We start from the raw sequence: 22,221 nt of genomic DNA, 5'->3' as shown, positions 1-22,221 counted from the left end.
ACAACTACAACAACTATACACTGACTCACTTCATTAATCCAATCCATTGTGTTTTAACGTTTTTTTTGTTGTATGACTTTTCTATATGGTTCACTGTTATTCTTTGTATGATGTACCTATACTTATATTATTAAAAGAATGTGCATGAACTATAGGGCCTCGAACGCTTCGGTTTTGCGTATTCTCGTGGGAAAATCAACATAAAAGATTCTTATAGAGAGTTAGAAATTGGTTTTGAGATTTAATATACGCATAGCAGAGAGATTATATAATTTATGGAATTTCTTCAGCCTCCCTGCAGGTACTTGTAATTTGTTATAGGTATAACATTAACTTACTTACAGAAATTACTTATTATAATTATTTTTTAAGGATCTAAAATGGTAATCAATCACAAGTTTAACTAACTTTGGACTTAGGTTTATATAAAAATATAGCCAACATCTATAAGACATCTTTTTGTATTTTATAATTTTCACACTTTTATTGATTATAAGTGTTGATTTTACATTTAATAAACAACAACAATTTCGATCAGCGTGCATTCAAGGGGCCTAACAAGATAATTATATAATATCATATCATATTATATGTCGTCGGACCATCGCGTGTTAAAATTCTAAAGGCTAGTTAAATTGTTTGCAGATTTATAATATATAATTTGCACAAAGGAAATAATCATTTTAGAGCAATAATAATTATACGTCTTAATACAAATATTATAGCGTTGAAAAAACATTACAGTTCGTTATCTATGTTGTACAGATAATCTAAATTGATTTTTTTTTTTACTTGACGCAAGTTAAATATTCCTCGCTTATAATATTATATAGGAACTTTATCAACATTTACCTTATCTTGGGTATTTTCTGCGCAGATTAGATATAGGGACCTACGCCCGCACATCTAAAAATATTTTACATGCATGTGATTTGTGTATATTATATTCTAGATTTTTAAAATAATAATTTACGCAATTTTAGTGAATTATTTGAATTCAATGTTTAATGTTTTTTTTTTTATGCACATATTATATTCGTATAATATAATATATAACATATATTTTTATAGAGATATTATGCATACATATATACAATAATATATTAGTAAATTAGTAATAACTATGCAAGATAATAATATAACGTTGACATTAGTCAATTCCTTACTTGAATTAATATTATCTCAAACTTCGTGTTGGCAGTTAAAAGTTATAAGCTTATATCATAACCATACCTACCTATGCAAATTAAATAAATTGGCAACGACCGGTAAACCAGTTTCGGACGGGCCGGACATCCGATAAATCACTATATCGAATGTATCGTCTGCAGCTGTCACAATCGCGAAGCATACATTATAATATATTATAATATATAGATATTGGTTCATAGTTGTTTAAACTATATAAGTAGGTATACGTGTTTGTCCATTACGTTATTATTATGTGCTTCGTGTAATTCATATAATTATACCGGGTGATTCTTTTATCAAACAACACTCGATATTTCAAAAAATGTAAATTTTTTTGAAAATATTTTCTCACATAGTTTCAAGTCGCTTATAAAACAACGTTTTTATTGAAAAATTATATCTTTAAATATATTCTATGCTTATAGTTTTTAAGTTTTTTTTACTTGTTCCAATGACAACACAGGGTTTTAATTTTATATTCCAGAGCAGAATATTTTTCTTAGTATTTCGATACATGAAAATCGAATTTGGGGCGAGTTGTTTATGAGTTACAAGTATTTAAAGTTTAGATGAGCGGAGAAGTGGACAAATATTTCGCGGGGTAATCCCGTACCACTCCACTCCGCTCATCTAAACTTTAAATACTTATATAACTCGTAAACGACTCGACTCGAGCCTCGAATAGTATAGGTATAATTTATTTAAGTATAAAACATTATACCTATGCCTTAAAAACAGCTGCTAAAATGGACTGGGATAATTATTTTCATACAATTATCGTTTATCGTGTTTTGTATTTCTGATTCGATTGATTAATCGAGTTATTTATTTACTCAAATTAAATATAATCATAAATCATTGATTACAGCCTATATTTTAAACTATCTACACTATCTAATAGAACTAAGTATACATATTTTGTCACCATTTTAACATACAAATTTAAAAAAAAAATATCGTGCTTATGAATTTTAAAGATTTTTAGGTTTCTTACAGAAAACTTTTGACAATATAGACCGTATACGAGATTATCAAGCATTAGCTATAAAAAATAAAAATTTTAGACTTTTTACTATAACCAAACAATTTTCAGTGATGATTTTTCAAAATTATGTTCAATTTAAATTTTAAACACTTATAAAACAAATTTTAATCAACTATGTATTTCGTTAAGAACAACTTATGAGAAACCTTGAATTAAAATTTAAAGCTTTTATACTCACAAACAAAAATAGTACCACACGAAAATCAAAAAAAAGTTGAGAGTTTTAAATGTTTATGTACCTATAGCACAAAAATAACTAAAATATTTTGAAAATTGTATTATGTCTGTTAGGTGCTAATATAACTATTCGGTGAAAATGTCAAGTCTCTACAGTTATAATATTTTTTGAATAACAACAAAAAATAATATCAATTTTAATTTTTGTCAATAACTAAAAATATATAATATTAATATTCAAGTTACTTTTTTAGTTTTTCTCAATTATTTTGAAAAGACAGGCAAATCTCAAAAACTAAATATATCGAATTTTCTCCTGTAAACTACTCTTATAGTTTAAAATCGAAGCCTTTTCACTACCTACTCATAAATGCAATGACAAACAAAAAACACAATACATATTATTGTACAACCAATAAATTCATCACTTTTTTCAGAATCTAAAATATCACAAGAATGTTACACCCAGCGTGACTTTTAAGTTTTGGAAACTGGCCATTTAGTAAGTTGAATGGCCCACCCTATAATAAACCTAACTATAAGATTAAAAATACTTTTATTTACATGCACATAACAATTAATTTGAACTTTTTTCAATAGTTTTATTATATACTGATTAAAAAGGGATAAGATATAAATTAAAAAATTAAAAAGTTCTTATGTTGGTATAATATTATGCATATAATCATAACACAAAATGTGCATCGAGACAAACAATATATAATTGTGACAGGACGATACTTAACATTTTAATTGTGAAAGGTGTATAAGGTATAATATGGAGCATTTCGATTTACAAAATAACTAACTGCAAATGATTCATTTAACACAAAAATTTATTATTTACAAAAATATATGTACAATATAATATATTTAAATAAAAATAGGATACTCTTTTTGAAGTATGAAATAGACATTTTGGAATTTCTCTTTTCTTCAATAATTGTATTCTATTTTACTCATAACTCATTAAATAAAAAAAACGGATCTAAATCTACATGGACAATAATATTATGGTAACATATTGAGGCAAGTCAAAATTTAATAAAATAAATAAACAAACAAAAATGCAGGTATAATATATAATATATAATATAACAACTGTGTAAAGTAATATTTTGGTCGGTTTTGATTTTGGGGGTGAAAAATACGTAATTTATAAATAAAAAGACTAGTATATGAGCATGTTGTTTAAAACAAAATATAATATATTATATAACATACTATATTCACTGGTTGGCGTACAAAAGCTATAAAATAATAAATAAGTAAAAAAAAAGGGACACAATACTATAATAATATCATATAAATTTGGGTTCGATAAGTGTGGTGGTGAATTTACGGTGAACGAATACAGTGGTCGCGATGGGGTCAATTGCGAAGGGCCGGGGAAAATACATGGCAATCTCAGACAACATTGAAAACGAAAAAAATCGATTGCTAAACTCGATGAACAAGGTATACCTATATCATAATAATAAGAGACATCATCACAAATTTAACGAATTTCGGTTAGTGTTTTAATTTATTTTTCTGGCAATACGCGTTTAGAACTAAATAACAGAAAAGATACATTTGTTTGCCATTCCGACTGAACGTAATAATATTATATTACGGAAAAGTTAACGGTACCTATATGTTAAATAAAAAAATTCTCGTCACGTCCATAACGTTGGCATAATAATATAATACTACACAATTATTATTACTACGTTTACAACATATTGTATCCAATAAAATTAATCTTAAGCCGTTTTAACGTTGAAATTACGTAAATGTAGGTAGATATAGGTAGTGGGTAAGTAATGTTTATCGATTTTGTTGGGGATCTCGTTCTATATGTTTGCCTGTGGTCGAAGACTATACTTAATATTACCTAATGTAACTGTGATATTACGTAATAACATATTATACCCGTCCAAAGAGGATGTACCGTCGATGTGTTTCTTTACGTATAACACATAATATTATAAAGATCGTTACCCGTCATCTGCAGTATTGGTGGTTATTCGATTTGTCTATATTACAATATTTCGTCGACGAAAACGTATAATTTAAAAGTACCTACCTACCACGTACAACAATAAATTGCGCGATAGACATCATTTTTATTAAAAACAAAATTCGTTAAACGGGCAAACAACCTCGTTGGAGAAATGCACAATAGTAAAATAGTAATAATAATAATAATAATAATAATAATAATAATAATAATATATACGTAAATATATACCTATATATATTAATAATAATAACTAGCAATAATAATAATAATAATAATAATATCTTTGGGCGACGCTATGTGTTTGTGGGTGTGGGTGTGTATGTGTAAGCGTGTGTGTGTGTGTGTGTGTGTGTGTGTGATGGGTCTAGGCCGAGGCCTACCTGCACCCGCACCCGAGCACTTGCATGTCCTGGTAGTTTTTGAGCACCACTTTGTTGTCCTCGTCCAGGTACAGCATAGATATGGACGCCAACTGAGTGGGTACACAACACGCTTTGGGCACGGCGGTGGGGTTCATGGAGTTGACCAACGTCTGGACGATGGCGTGGTTGGTGGAGTTGAGGTGTTCGGCGACCGGAAACGGACAGTCACCGTGGCAGTAGTATGCGTCGTAACCGGGCGGCGCGACGATCCAATCGTCCCAACCGACGTCGGTGAAATCCACGTAGAGCGGATGCCTCTGGCAGATGTCCCGGCCACCGCCGTCCTTCCGCCGCTTGCCACCGCCCCTGCCCTGTTGCTGTTGGCCGGCTCCCGGCGAGCGTTTCCGCCGCGGCGGGCCGACGGGACGGCTGTTCTTGCCGTCGTCCGAGTACACGAGCAGCGCAGGCCTGTCGGCGGCCCGCAACTCAAACGTGTCGGGTATCGGTGCTCGGACGTCAGCGCCGTCGGCGAGCGTCTCGATGAGCAGCCCGTGATTGCCGGCCGACCACCGGCCGCCGTGCTGTGACCACCGCTCCAGCGCAGGGGTCACGTCCAGCGTGACCGACACCTCGTCGTCATGTTCCGCCATCGTCAGCGCGTCTGGCAGGTCCACGTACTGTGAGTCGAGTAACCGGAGCACTGGCTTCGACACACCCCGGACGCCCGGTTGCACGATGTCGTGCACGAGCACTTGCACGCGGCCCGGATGTCCGGCAGGCCGGTGCCGCGACGGCGTCAGCCTCAGCTCCGCCGCGGTCAGCCATTCGCCCTCCGGCAACGGATCGACTGCGAACTGCAACCTGTACTTGCGGCACTTTGGCTTTTTCGGTTCGGACTCTGAAAAACGAAACATGGTATAATAATATGCTTATAGGTATAATAACGTCGAGTGGTATAGGTAATTAGTATAAGTAATTACGAAATTAGGTACCTATAGTTTTAATTTCACTTAAAGATATTTACAAACATGATTTTAGCTTGACGTATTGTTTTTGTCGTTACAATGCATTATTTAAGTAAATAAGTTAATGTTACCATTGATTTTATAATATAAAATCATTGGTATTATATTATACTGTGTACCAATACATTAACTATAAACTAGTCAAGTACAAAAGTTGAGGAAAAAACATTTTAACTAGGTAGTTGAAACCCGTATTTTATATATTAGGCATTATTGTTTTGCAGTTATGGGATGAGAAGATCGACTTAATATTTATAATCGTTTAGAGGACCAGTGGAGTATATAATATTGATAAAGTACCTATATTAGAGAGTGCAAATGCACTGGTCATCTCTTGCTATACGTTTCGAAAACTCATGTTATATAATATAATAAATCATATTAATAAAAAAAATATTTTTAAAATTTACAAAAATGTACTGTAAATTAATGTAGGTAGGTATACATTTAAAAACGCTCTGTATGTAATAATATAATAATCGCAGTGTCATAGCTCATAAGTTGGTAATTCATTTACGATTATTCAATCACGTCGAAACGGAATGTGTTTTTATGACGGGACAACGGGTTAATATTAATTAATAATGTGTATTTTTAATTTATTCCAATATAATTATCTCTCAATTGGTTTTGCTATAAAAGCTAACAACGCAATACGGAAATAATTTTTCTGCTCATACCTCCTATGTAGGTATACAGTGCATCTATGTACATTATACGTTTAGTATAATATGGTACTTGTATGGATACTAATTAAGTCAATATAGATTTATGTCATAATTATTATAATACATATACGTTTAATATTTTAATCAAATTTTAGGTTACAGTAAAAAAACATATTTTCTGAATATAATTGTATTTATTACCCGCTATAAAATACAAAAAAATCCCTGTCCATAAAGTTTAATTAGTTATAGTCTTTGAACATTACCATATGAGCTTGCTATATGAACGACGATATATACGTCTTAACGACTTGACTATTACAAGGCGATAAATAATACCAAGATCCCAATCATATTTTAAAACGGTAAAGTAAAAATAATTTTATAATTTTTCGTTTAATTTACATATAGTATGTAAATTTGTAATCACTAATCATATTTGAAAAAATAACTTTAATAAGCTTATAAATAAATGTGAAATATATAATATTAAAGTCATGTGCATTTTGGAATTCAAGGAAAACAATATTATTTGAAAAAATCTTTAAAGCTGTTAAATTGTAAAATTGTTGTAGGTTATTTAATTATTATTATTGCACATAATGCAGTAAATATGCATTTATATTTAGTGATTCTTAATTTCATCAGAATAACAGAAACGTAATAACAATATATACCTATTACCCACTGTGCATATGCTTTTATAATTCACATTAACGAATCTAATACAGCTACTACCTAGAAGCTTTCCATAAAATCAATTTCTAAATTAGTGATCTTTACTGTTCGATGTGGTGCTGAGTGAGTGAAATGATAGGGAAATCCCTTGAAAAATATCCATGATTAGGATTTACTTATTTTATCGATCAAGTTACTAAGCTCTTGGTTTTGTATTGTAATCGTCCTGTAACTATTATATACATATATCCACAATACCTATCTAGTTTGTGATTTCGTTATCGTTTCGTTAATTATAAGTAATATTTGTTATAATGTATTATAATATTCAAATTTATAATCATATTAGCTTGTATTTGCTACTATACTATTACGTTCGGATTAATTTGCAGAGCCATTATGATAGCGTCGCTTGATACATATTATACGTGTTTTTATCAAATTGTTTTTTATTTTCAAATTATTCGACCTTATTGTACCGAACATATCACACAACTGATCTATAGACGGACAATCTTTTCAGCGTAATGAAATATAAACAACTATAGTTGTTTTATACATAAAAGTATATCAAAAGAGTAACAGAGTACAATATGTTTTTTTTTTTAAGTTACCTAAGTCACTCAATTATAATAACATTTCATATTAAGACTTTACGTTTAATTAATGCATTTGCTTGTATATTATGTACATTGTACCGAACATAAAAAGTTTGGATATCAAAATGTTTCGAACTAATCTAGCAAGATAAAGACAATATTAATGTCAGCGCGGCGGTGACTTACGTGATGCTTCGAAACAGTCGGATGATGCTAAACCAAAAATCACTATATCATCACATTTATAACAAACAATAACATATAGGTACAGTGTGGATGCTAAGGAATGGTTCACACGTGAATGTTGTTGTAGATCACAAAAATCGAATATTTTCTTTTTGTGTATATTATAGTTTTGATATTGGTTACAGAAATAAAAGATACTTTTATATAATCTATATAGTATAAAAAAATAAATGTATGTTTGTGCTTGTATACTCAAAAATTAATTGACCTATTTTTACGAAAATGTCAGGGATTGTTTTTAAAGACATCGAAAATGTTTAGAGAGTAGGTATAGTATGAACCACGTTCAGAGATACAAACTGCCATATCCAACCCCGACTGGCAGTTTTGTTAGTTTTTTCCCTGGCGAAGTCGGGTTATACGGCTTAAATTGGGAAATGGCGGAGAGTGAGTGAATATTAACCTAGTTATATATTATATTATGTGCTCTAAATACAACAATTTCATAGTCACCACGCCCACACGAATGTGTAGATTTTTTTGTAGTTATCCGAATTTTCGTCCAATTTATAGAGATGACAATCCAAACCGACGACGAGTTCAGTCGTACAACAAGTGCTATTACAAAATCCAACAAAACATGAATAGTTTCGTTATCGTGAACCATATACTCAAGTACGTTACCTACCTATTTATTATTATAGACTCTAGAAATATTTGACGTATTTATTTTCAGTTTTAAAATTTTAAACTGAATCAACAGATTAGGAATATTATTTGAAAACGGCAAAATGGTTTTTGATCATATCCCTCCAAATTCCACGAAACCGCTGTTGTCTATTGTCCCTTGAAATACATCTTTACGTGAACGTAATATGTACCTACTCTTCTTCAAACAACCATTTTGACCGAATTACGCCATTATTCTACAAACTGGGACACTGTGATTAGATAGTGTTTTATGTCTAGTGTATGGGATTTATGGGATATAAAAGATACGGTTCATACAATTAACGATGTAAGAAATATAGAACATTTCCTTCAAAAATAACCATGTCATATGATATTTTTAAGTTAATTTATAAATGTTTAAAATCAATACCTATATTATTTAAAATAACAAATAGGCACAACCAATAAGTAGTCACAAATGTAATGTTAATTATGTGTATTATTACCTTTGCGTGATTATAATTTAATCTAAATGGGTGGTAATTTTATCGAGTTAATCATGTAAATAATTTAGTTTTTAATTATTTTATATGACTTACAGGAAGTTATAATAAAAATGTATTAATAGTCAATTACTTAATTTCATAAAAGTCAGTTATTTGATATTTTTAATAACACATTCAATATTTAAAATCACCAAATATATCAATATTTATTATATATACCTTCATGCACTTAATATAATTTAAATAAATAATACAGAAATGTTACTTTAATATGCATATGCAATTATAACATATGTTATTTATCAAATTAAATAATTTAATACAATAAATTACAAAATGGTTGTATAATTTAATACAAAATAGTGAATACTAAAAATAGTTAATTAAATTTTGAACGATAAAATTACAATCTAAAGAAAAAAATGTATTTTATGATATCAAAACCTCAGTATCCGAGAAATGTTATACAACGTATTGAAAGCAGCTATTCATAACCAATATTCAGAAAAATAAAAAATAAAAAAAAATGTTAAAATGAATAGAGTTTAAACAAGAAAATATAAACTATAAAAGCTAATTCATATATAATTCGGTCTATACTATTATTAAGGCAAATGCCAATTTATGATAATTTGTTAAGTCAACTAAAGTATAAAATGTTTGCTAACAACACGGTTATAATAATTTTTAATCAAGCATTCAATAGTCCTAAAAAATAAAAATTTAACCAATAATATAATGTTTCTTAATTTATGCTTTTCAAATTACAGTAAAATTACTATTGTACGTCAGTAAATATAAGTATTCAGTAGTCACGTACCTAATGGTTTTCTAATGTTTTACTATCATTATTCGTTAGTAAACGACATGAAAAAAAAATGAATCATAAATAAATAAAAACAATACAGTTTGGATCTGTGTATATAAACATTGAGCAATTAATTACAATAAAAGTTGATGTAAGTATAAGTATAACTTACAAGTAGGTACCTATATTATGGACACCGAAGATGATATTTCTCCGATCTATACACTGTGATATATAACGTAATTTACCTTATAACAGTTATAACTGTTTCGTACGTTGAAAAAATACTCACGTTGGACTTAAGAATTTGTATCCCACTTAATAAGATAATTTACTTTGGCCGATAACGTGTGAGCACAACGGAGAACCCTCGTGCAGTATAAGTTATTTACGACACAAGACGACAAAAAAAATCAATACTAACGTAATATAATGTATTCCATAGTGGTACATAAATAAAATAATAATGTCCGTGTACAAATGTACAAAAAGTATATTATGATCCACATTCCACATCTGTGATCGGAAATCTCATCGGACGAACAATACTAATTCGAAAAACAATAATACTTCTTCGTGAAATTGTCGAACCTTTAAATTTCACGTTGGCCGAATAATATTGAACAAGGTACCTATGTCTTATTCAATATTCTGTCAATTCGCATATCTCTGTAGGTATTTTATGTTATACTACATTTAATCTGTAACTGCCGATTTGTTAATATATTTGCGGATGTTTAATTGTCAAAAACCTTTTTTTGCAAATTTAATTAAGTATGTTTGAACTAGGTATGCAATTCAATATTGTACGGCAAAACCGCATGTAATCTTATGTAGGTATAGATATATAATATATGTTATAGAATATTATAAAAGTCACGCGACTCAGACTACAAGGACAATAATTCATTTTAGGTGAAATTTAAACACGTCGGCTCTACACTCGATTAAGTTATTTCGAAAGTTTATTTTATTTTTTTCATTAATTTATCTAAAATCGATTGTACAGTTCCGTGGTCCTTATTAAAAAATAAAAATAAAATAAGCATATTTTGATAATTTAACAAAACCGGTTAAGACACTTTTCTGATCTGACTGCTAATAGAATACATCACAATTCACAATTATGCCAAAACAAAATGATACCACAATAATTTTAAATAACATTCACGTCATGTGGTTTTGAGAGCAATTTAAGTGTATACACAATTAAACAAAATATAGAAGTGCATACATTTTTTTGATTCCTAAAGATATGCCTATTATAGATGTTTAAATTAATTTAGGAGTATCTTAGGTATATCTGAAATCACTACTAACCACATCAAACTATGTCGATCGAATTTTTATGATGTCGTAGTAAAAACATAATAATATAGCCAAGCGTACCTATCAATATAATTTACCGACAATATGAAAATAATAGAAAACCAAGATGGTTTATCTAAATACATTTTTTTTTTAATTGAACAAAATTTTTTATTTACAATCTGAATTTACATGTTATACAAAGAGTGATTTGGGTGGGGGTTTATTGACGTGAAGGGGAAGTCCACCCATTGACAGCATCCCGTGATATTATACATTTAAAATATAATTTGATTTTAGATGTTAGTTAGATTATTATGTGAAAATGTTAAAATTAACTCCGATTGTATTGTTTGTTATTTAATAAAATACCTAAAGTTATTCAATATATTAATGTTAACAAATAAATATTATAATATATAGCTTAAATATGGCTATGGAATAACATTTAAACTATCAATATTAATTAGTTATACCTAGGCAGAATTTATTTATTAATAGTAACAAAACATAATTTAGCATTTTTAAGTAGGTATATGAGTCATAATTCAAATATGCATGGAATTTAATAAGTATTAGATATTGCTGTTGAACGGTTTCGTCATCATCCATCAACTGACCTAAGCCAGTATTATATTTTACCAAATTTATAATGTATAAATTGTTACTAATTTATTACTCTAAAATAACAACTAAAATATTGTGCACGCAGTTTCCAAATAGTTTCTAAATAAAAAAGCCAACTATATTCTTCTGCATGAAAACAACTAGAAATTGTATAACCTTGGTGTATCGTATTATGAATTCATTCCGTATCGAAAAATTAAATTTTTTTATAAGGTAGGTACAATGAATGATTCATTATACATTTTACAATTCCATAAATGTTACTGGTGAAAAATATTTAAGTTCATGAGTAGCCCATGAATAGGATTTTTTTTTAATGTTAAATTTTTTTGAATAGTCACAATGCACATTTAACTAGATTAATTTTGTTGCCTGCATAAATTATGGAACTATAATATCTGTTAAATAAATTACATTTTCGAAATTTGGAAAATTACTATCGACATATTGAAGTAGTTCCAATACTTCGACCCAATTATTTTTGTCCTGTTTTTCGGAGGGATTTCGCGTGTTTGCACACATTTTCCCACCATATACGTGCGTGTCAATAGCCTTCTATTTCTAGCCGCTTGCATGTTAATGTCTAATCAATGATTTGGACTCCTGCTCGTTATAAATACAGTTATATTACAATCGCAATAGTTATTTTGCTTAAATATTGTCGTCTACATGTGTTATATTATGCAGCGGACATAATATAGCTGCACTATTTACTTTCGTTATAACTTATAACAATACATAAGTACATAACCTATGTAATATATGTATAATAAATTACATAATACGTATCTTCTCGTATTATATTCGAGATCTGCCCACGCTAACAACAACCAATGTACCTATTATATAGGCTGTCAATATGATTTTGTCAAAATACTATTCTAATTATTGTAGTATTGTTAGACTACATATTTTGACAATATCAATTACATAAATGTATAGAACAATGTTTTATTCATCAATGTTGGACAAACATTATGACCTTGGGCTTAGGTGATAGCGCTGATTAGTAAATATACTATTTATTGCCATCATTTTTTTATTTTAAACCTAATTCAAGTCGTATTATGTCAACTTTTAATTTGGCAGATAATGAAATATTGCGAAGTACTTACAATTATGTTATACAATAATTTGTATCTTATTTATAAACATGAAGTGTATTAAAAGTGCACTTTTAGGTTAAGTGTATTACAAAATACTATAACATTTTAACTATTATATTACACAAGGTGATTCTTTAATAAACATTCTTTTTCTCGATATGTATTAACGTTTTTTTGATTTTATTTTTACATAATTTTTAATACTTACAAAGTAACATTTTTAAGACATTTTTTTTTCAATATTTTTGTCATTATATAATTGCGTACTTTCTTACTTATTGAATGACAGCGTATGTCTACCAATCCACTAATCTAAATTTTAAATACTAATAACTAATTAATTACATAGGTACCTACTCGTTTTAAATTCTGTTTATATATATTATGATTCTTAGAAAAATATTCTTCTTAGGAATATGTAATTTAAAATGTATGCTGTCTTTAAAAAAGTTAAAAGTTAAAAAACTACAACGATAAAAAGAAGTAATAAATATTATTTTTTTACCAAAAATATACATTCTTCAAATTACGTAAAAATATATTTCCGAAATCCTAAATACTTTTCGATAAAATAAGTATTTACCTTTAAATAAACTAACTTGTGTATCAAGTTCTGTATCTCGGTTATAAATAGGTATGCAACCCAATAATTTTAATTTTAATTTACAAGAGAGAACATCTAATTAATGCGAACGTTTTTAACTACTCAAACAATACAAGTATTCATAAACATTTTTTTTATTCCTAGACTTTTTATACGAGACATAAAGCTACCTAAAATATAGTTTGCTAAAAGTTACATTATATTATTACGATTTATGAGTATTCAATATGGAAAATACATATGTTTTTATTTTTCATAAAATAACGAAGCGATTTATGAATTTAGGATAATTTATTTTTAAAGTGTAATTGGTCTATTTAATGCTTGAGCATATATTTTATCGTTAGTTAAACTTTATATTGTATTATTTATTTATAACTAAATAATAAACACCCAACGGCTAACCTATTATATAATATTAAATTTAAAACTAAATGTAAAATAAATAGCAAGTATTGAAGTGTTACTTTTTTATTTGTAATAAATAATAGTTTACCCAGTGGTAAACTTGAATTTTTATGTACACAGCACATTAAAGTTTTTATATTTATTTTAAATATCGACTATAATATGAAGTTTGGTTTTCTTCCTAATCATATAAGTATAATGATATAAATGTCATAATTAGTTTATCACGGACACAAACTACACACATACAAATAAAAGCAAAAGCGTTTTAGTTATATTTAATTTGTATCATTGTAGGTCACATAATATTAGGTATCATATTATATTATAATATTGAGTATTTTTTAGGTCAAAAATAGCATGTCACATATCAGACTGATATCATATAAAATTGAAAATCGTACACATGTCATATACATTTATCAAAAAGTGTTTTCAGATATAAAATAAAATCAATATTACACATTAAGTTTAGTTAAATAAACCAGGCCATTCGGATAGATTTCCAAACATACGTTGCAAAATGATATATTACTGAGGAAAGCACACCTCTAAAGATTTTAAACATAAATCTATATAGGTACTTGTTAGCTAAGATTGTAATATTTAAAATTTAAATATGATTTAGTTTTTACTCACCAACGTGCACTGTTATGAATTTAAAGAAGATAAAGGATCGTTCTATATCATATTATAGATTTCTTAATCAATATAAAATATTTTTATTTTTATTTTTTGTTGTTAAATTTTATCACAACTTCATAAAGTGTTTGTATGATTTATACTTTTCTGTAGTTATTTACTACTATAAATTCGAAAATATTTGTTATCTGTATGTGCTGCATCATAATTTAACAGAAATGATAGGTATGCTGCGCACGCATTTAAACTAGAAAAAATTGTTATCAGTACTTATAAAATTCAACTGTAGATATAATTTACAAAATGTATGTACATTTTTGTTGGATGGGTAACTGACGAATGAACTAAATGAATCGCCTGCAACTCGCATTTTATTGTATAGATCAAAAAACTATACGGCCGTCCGATAAGTATTTTAATCCACAGTACTGACGAAATACAACGTTATAATATGCAGTTAGATGTAATTTAATGAAAAGTCCCACTGGTCAGTATTATGATTTATGAGCAATAGTTTGTACATTTAAATGTAATTTTCCAGAATAAGCCAAGAAAGTTATAAATCTTTTATTTAACTTACTATACAGCGTACTATTGTTTTAATATAAAACTATAGTATTATAAACTATTAAGCCTTATTAACAGTAAAGGGGATGTTCGAGATGATATTTACATGGAAAATTAATAATTTTCTGACAATTTAATTTTTTTAATATTATTTATTAGAATGATTTAGAATTAATTTATTTAGTACCTTATTTGATATTTCAAACATGATAAATTGTCGATATTATTTAAATTAATAATTATTAAATACTATAGTATAATATATATTTGACCATTTGAAGTATTTCCAATAATTAAATTAAGTCTACATAATACAATAGGTAATCATATTGTAAATATTTTTAAATATGTATAACTGTAAAAGTGTGTTTTTTTTTGGCTGACGCTTAATGAATCAGTCGCTTATTTTCTTACATTAATTTGTATTTAAGTTGGAAGAATCTCCAATTTAAATGTAAATTATAACGAATATACTAAACATTTAAATTTAAAACGTTAAACTGGTTTATCAAAAACCTAAAATGTATAAAGAGAATAATAATATTGGTAATATATTATTATTATATCGATTGAAATACTCGGAATTGTTGGTCATACTCATACATAATATATTCCTCCATTTTGGTTGGTCATAACTCATAATAGATCACCTAGGTAGACATCTGAAATATACTGAAATCATCTACGACTGTTATCCTGATAACTCTCCGAAAAATTCAAAAAACAAACTACTGAAAAAACTGCAAGTAAAAATACGACACATCTTTTTCTGCCAAATAAAATATATAAGTAATGTACCTACACATTTTATGTGATTTAATAGAACGTTGAACCAAATAGAAAATGTTAATAACTGGTTTATTTGTTCCGTGGGGTTTTTAGTTTATACGATTTGAAATTTTAATGTCAAAGGATGGAACAGATGAATTCAACGAAATAATATATTATTTTGTGGTGTTCAGTGTTATTTGTCGAAAAATCAAATGTTTATGTTCAAGTACGGGTTCGCGTAATGCATCGCGTTACACCATCATATCGTATGGCGTTTTTAGAAAACACATCGATGAACCTAACCTACCTAAACGACAATGACGCGCAGCATATACCCATGCATGGTATGTGTTTGTACATTAAAATCGAACTTACCTCTATGTAAGTACGTCCGGGCGGTATTCGCGGACTTGACATGGTGTCCCGGCAACGGCAAGGCCGTGGTGTCGAATTCGTACGACATCTGCATCCTGTAAAGCTCCAGCATGGCGGCTGGTATCTCCACTTTCGACTTGTCCACCACCGGTCGGCGCTTCATGCCCAGCGCGGCCAGCAAGTGCCTCTCCGCCTGGCCGGCGTCCTTGAACGCGGCTCTAGCGCCCGACGGTCTCGGCGTTTCGCCGCACACTATGCCTGATATCACAGCCACCATCAACAGCACACCGCTTATCATTGTCGATCAAGCACCTGCAAATCAATAAACACATCGTTAATTTGTTTTTATGTTCGGTCAGTATTATATTATTATTATTATTATTATTATTATGTGTTCGGACGGGTAAACAAAATTATATTGGCCGGATCAATTAGTCAAATAATATGATCGTATCAGACGCTGGACACGTGCCTATAAAACATTAATCAGCGCATTTGCCACATTACGATAATAACAATATTATACGTATGCCTAATTATAATCTTTATTAGCTTCGATTTAATTATCATAATTATTTATACGCCATCGGTGGTCTTGTTTAAGTCGGTATACATACGTACCTATCAAAACATTACGGTAAATATAATAGTTCCTACCTATATATTATTGAAAAAATAATTTACTTTAAAGTCGGGTTGTAAGTGTAAATTGTACATAACATTTTATTGGAATTTTTGTTGTATTAAACTTATTCATTTTTAACTATTTTGAAACCACGTGGGTTCAATATTTTTTTAAAATCATTTTCTAAACAGTAAAAATACAAAAACTTATTATTCCTATGTTTTGATTAAAACCATAATTTGAAGTTTCTAATCCGGCTATTCAGGCTTTAAATATTACTCCAATGTTAGTCGTAATGTATATTCTAACAATATTTTATACGTTTTAAAAATCTTTACACGTAAATCATTTTAATAAGAAATTTAAACTTGGATACAATAGATCAATACTTTCACTGATCTGAGTACCACCTACGGGATCTTTTTTCGAATATCATACAATTTATCATTCTAAATTAGGGTGACCATTTTAAGAAAATAAAAAATAGGGACAATTGTTATTTCCCTCCAAAAAAAAAAATTATCTTCAGTCTAAATACATTCGATGGCGGTGGCGATAAAATAAGTCCGGACATGATTTACTGTCATCGCTGCAGTGTGTGGGGACCTTAACTTTAGTTATAAAACTGTTTTATATTTGTTTCATACATTGATTTCGTTTAAAGATACAATGTAATAAAATGGTTAAAAGGGATTAAAACGGGACCATCTTCTAAAAACTGTATAAAAAGGGTCCCGTTCGAAGTTTGACGGGACAACGGGACATGCAGATGGTCGAAAAAGTGTCAATCCCGTTTTAAACGAGACGCCTTAAATAAGTACTAGGTATATACAATTATGACTATCATATTTAACTAGACATATTTCCGCCAGTTTCTGTATTTTGTATGATGGAAAAAAGAATATATGATATTATGTAATACACTTTGAAGAAACTGATATTCTTAAAGTAAATTGTAAAAAATATAATTGTTTACATATTTACAAATTTACTATCGATATCTATATGGGCTCAATCAACCAATTTTATTTTTTTATTTATTTAATTTTTTTTTCTTTTTACATTTTTATCACATTCTTATATAGATGCCAATATACAAATAAAAACAAATCAAAATATAAGTCGTAAATTGTAATTGGTGTTATAAAAGAAAACGAATACATTTTTTTCCAAACAATTGACGATCAAATAACTGAAAATATGTTGTCTGGGGAATTGGTTGAAAATTGTACGTATTTTGCGTATAAACTGTAGGTAGGTACTTAAATACAATAACTTTCAGTTAGAATTTTCAATTTTATTGAATATCTCAGTATTTAATTTGTTTAAAGGAAGAGTAAATACAATAGAATATCAATAACCAATATATACAATTATTGAATTGTAATTTTTAATAAATAGGTATTTACATATTGTAAATATAGGCTTCATAGTAATCATCTAATGAACTTATAAAATAAAAAAATATTGATCAAGAATCTTGTTAAGTATATAAACTTAAATAAAATTATTATTGTTCCTCATAATATTATAATCAAACCGGAGTAAAATTTAAAAAAACAATACCGCAGAATGCAGAGATTATAGTCATCGAGAGGTCAAAGACTAAATAATTTTTCGCGGAATCGTAATAAGTTTTATTTACAATATGTACTCCTGAAATTTACTTTAAATTAACTACTAACTATAGGTCTACGTAGGTATAATTAATAACAATTGTAGTTTTTAATTATTTGAACTTGTGCGGAGCAATTATTTTTTGGATGTATATTATTCAATATAGTACTCAATACACGTACTGGTGAAAATGAAACCTGTATTTAATTGACCGGCTACCGTAAAAGGCTTATAATATTAGAGTTAAATTTACAATCTTCACGAGTAAAGAAATACGAAGACAACGAAAAAAGTGCAGCACGTGACAATCATTGCGATTTTATGCTTCATTGATAATAGTTTTCTTTTGTGTCATTCATTTTATGATGTCTAAAAACGTTTGTAATTAGTATTCCACAAAGCTAATCCATATATATTTTTTATATTCTTTAAGTGCTGTGTTCAATTATATAGTTATTTTCATAAACGTATTCACGTAGGGTTCTAAGAAAACGTCTTAAGATCACACCCTGTCACCCTGATGTCCGTAGAGCTAAATTTACAAACTTATACGTTTGAGTATTATTGCTTCATTCTCCGAATACAAAGTATATTCTATAAAGTTAGAATATCGAATAACTAACAAAGTAACAAACAATAGTTTAGGTAATTTAATTCAACTGGTCACAAATAATTGGTGTATTTTATACCTACCTTATTAGTTATTACTGAATTGAATTTTACTGAGAGGTCATTTCAGCAGTTCAAATGGTCGAAACATTAGGTTCTCATGAATATTTAATTAAATACTGTATGGTATGGTGTAGTATGGTACCTACATATTCACGTTATATAGTGAAATATAATTTAACTTTGAATTTGATTCAATCGAAATAAGTACAAGGGAAAAAAAAAACAATTTTTTTGAGTTAATTTCGAATACCTTTTGTAAAATCTTAATTTTGTATTTGTAAAGTATACCCATTCAATATTTATAAATTGAAAAAAGCACATGAAATATCTGTAAGTTTGATAATAGTGAGGATAACAGACAACAGTGTACACATAACTGCAATTCAGCATCATAATAATCAGAAATCTCGAATTCAATAATTTATTGTGTATATTATAATGCACACTGCCATAACGAAAAATCAATATTTTTTTTTATCTAAAATAGAAAACCAAAAATACAAATATTCAAATAGAAATAATACTGAATATAAAAAATTTGATTGAACTTATTAAGCTTTTCATGTCCACTATTATTTTTATAATACAACATTATTATTCGTTTAATTGTTTAGACAATTTCAACGTATTCTATTGCCACACTATGCAGTGCTTGTTATTTCGAATTAATCGAGCGGGTACACGCGCACGATGGCAAACGTCTGAAATCATAATAAGATTTCAACAATTAGGTATATAGTTCATTGTACAAATACTGAAATATTACGCACATAAAATACAGATTATGCAAACACATATAGCGTATAATATGTAAAATTATCTTCGTTTTCAATTGATTACTGTTTTTCTAGGTTAAAGTGTATTTTATAGTCACGCTGTATATGGTCAATGAATTTTTTGATCGATGAAATAAAAAAAATTGTGCATTCATATTTATACGTTTAGGTACCTACATTATATATCATAGGTACATAATATTATTATGATCCTATATGCGGTAACCGTCTTACAACACGAGATATCTACGAACGGTTTCAAGGTGGACAGATGACCTTTCGAAAAGTGACAATGGGTGTAATACGGAATCGCAAAATAAAAAAAAAAAATCCATTACCACCGTGAAAGAGAAAGGTCATAGCCATTGGTTAGATTAACGGCATTTTGGAACAGGTTGTTATCGTTACAGGTGCCTATACCGCGGAATGATACGTGCAATGTGAATACGTGATACAGTACAGGTGTTTAGGCGTTCAAAAGTTGACGAAATAACGTGTTTTCAATAATATTTTCTGTATTGTTTACAGGCCGATTTACAAACACGCCGAATGCTGACGATGATCGATATTTTATACACTGGCGAACTTTCGCGGCAGAAGTACGGGTTTTAATGTTCTTCGGTCCAATCGGGTCCGATGCGGATCAAACCATCTATTAAAATACTTTCTGAAGTATATATATTATTACATTGTGTTATATGAAATAAACACGTTACGCTATGATTATTATTACCACTTATATACGTTTATTCGCGCGTTTGTGCATTAGGTGTGTATTCGCCTATATATCAAAACCCTATGCACGGTAGGAAAGAAAAAACTAAACGACGAAAACTAAAATAAATTATCACAGACAGTTGATAACACGTTAATTATTTTTGTGTTTTTTTTTCTCATACACACATAGTAATATTATGATAATATTATTATGTTACATACATCGCTCACGCGATTAAATGCGATAACGACGAGAATTGATCGTCGCGGGCCCCCCAGACATCGTGGAGCCAACAGACACGAAACCGTCGTTACACGTGGTATTTTTGACTTATTATTTTTTATTTACGAAAGGCTCGCCGGTAATAGGTTAAGTAGAACACACGACACGTACCTGTGACACGGTCTTTGTCGGTTTTCATGCCGACAAATATGGCCGGCGTATTCGTTCGTCGTACTAAATATCAACAATCTCGGTACGGCCCAAGAAAGCGACGCACCACGAAATCAATCGGAAATTTCATAAGAAAAAAAAACCGACGACAACAATACTAATAAAACGGAAACCGATATTGAAAGTTTTTATTGTTGTTGTATTCGACGGAACACTACTAATATTGAAATAATAATGTATACTGTTACTGATGCAGATCAGAGGTAATCGCGTAAGGCGTATTCCGCGGTCAAAACGAACAAGACGTCATGATAATAACTATTATTATTATTATTATTATTATTGTTGTTGGCGTGACGGAACTTTCGAACCTTCAAAAAAATAAAAAATAAAAAATTCTTTAATAAAATTGTGATACGAACGAACGCGTATTTAACAGGTAATAACGGCGTAAGCGTATAAACCCCGTTCGCGAACGTGTTTCGTCGTCGTGTGGCGCCCGACGCACAGCGAGAGACTGCGGCGAGAGTAAGAGCAGTACCGCGCGGTTCGAGAGTGGCCCGTGAACTGATGACGAACGTTGGTGCGGTTGCCGGCACGGCTGGCCGGCCGGCCGGGTTGGCGGTATAAGACAGCTCCCACCGAGTGCCGCCGTGGCCACGCGACGACGGCCGGCGGACGAGCGGGAGGACGGCCGAATGGGCGGCGGCAGCGGAGGGGATGGCGTGACCACCTATATGCCGACACCCTCCCCTCCACGCACGCCATCCCCCTTATCGTCGTCCCCTTAAAAATAAAATATTATTATTATGTCCCGACGATTCTTCGCCCTCGCCCACGCCGCCGATGACGCGCGCTCGACGCCACCGAGTCGTCTGCTTTTACGCGAATCCTCGCAGCCGCCCGCGAACCATATTATATACTATATACATATTTTATTATTTTCCAATAGTTAAATTATTTTTTTGCTTTACTTCATATTATACGCATAGCCGCATATGAGCGATGACACTTTACAATAGAGCTGCGTACGGTGTTTCAAATGTCGATATACTGATAGCCGATAATTAATAGGTATCCATTATTTGTT

General features: G+C 29.8%; 1 protein-coding gene across 1 annotated transcript; it reads right to left on the bottom strand.

Annotated features, from left to right (window-relative positions):
* Positions 1–4,661: 4,661 nt before the first annotated feature.
* LOC132949025 (protein decapentaplegic-like) lies at positions 4,662–21,737 on the bottom strand. Its single transcript, XM_061019775.1, has 3 exons — positions 21,132–21,737; positions 16,331–16,642; positions 4,662–5,678 (listed from the first exon to the last, which is right to left on the bottom strand). Exons 2-3 carry the CDS (start codon positions 16,626–16,628, stop codon positions 4,795–4,797), a joined length of 1,182 nt encoding a protein of 393 aa, XP_060875758.1. The 5' UTR covers positions 16,629–16,642; positions 21,132–21,737; the 3' UTR covers positions 4,662–4,794.
* Positions 21,738–22,221: the final 484 nt, after the last annotated feature.

Source organism: Metopolophium dirhodum, chromosome 7 (genome assembly GCF_019925205.1).
Source record: "Metopolophium dirhodum isolate CAU chromosome 7, ASM1992520v1, whole genome shotgun sequence".
In the NCBI taxonomy this organism is placed as follows: Eukaryota; Metazoa; Arthropoda; class Insecta; order Hemiptera; family Aphididae; genus Metopolophium; species Metopolophium dirhodum.
Note: the sequence above shows the minus strand (reverse complement) of the source record. Positions and strands in the feature narration are given on the sequence as shown.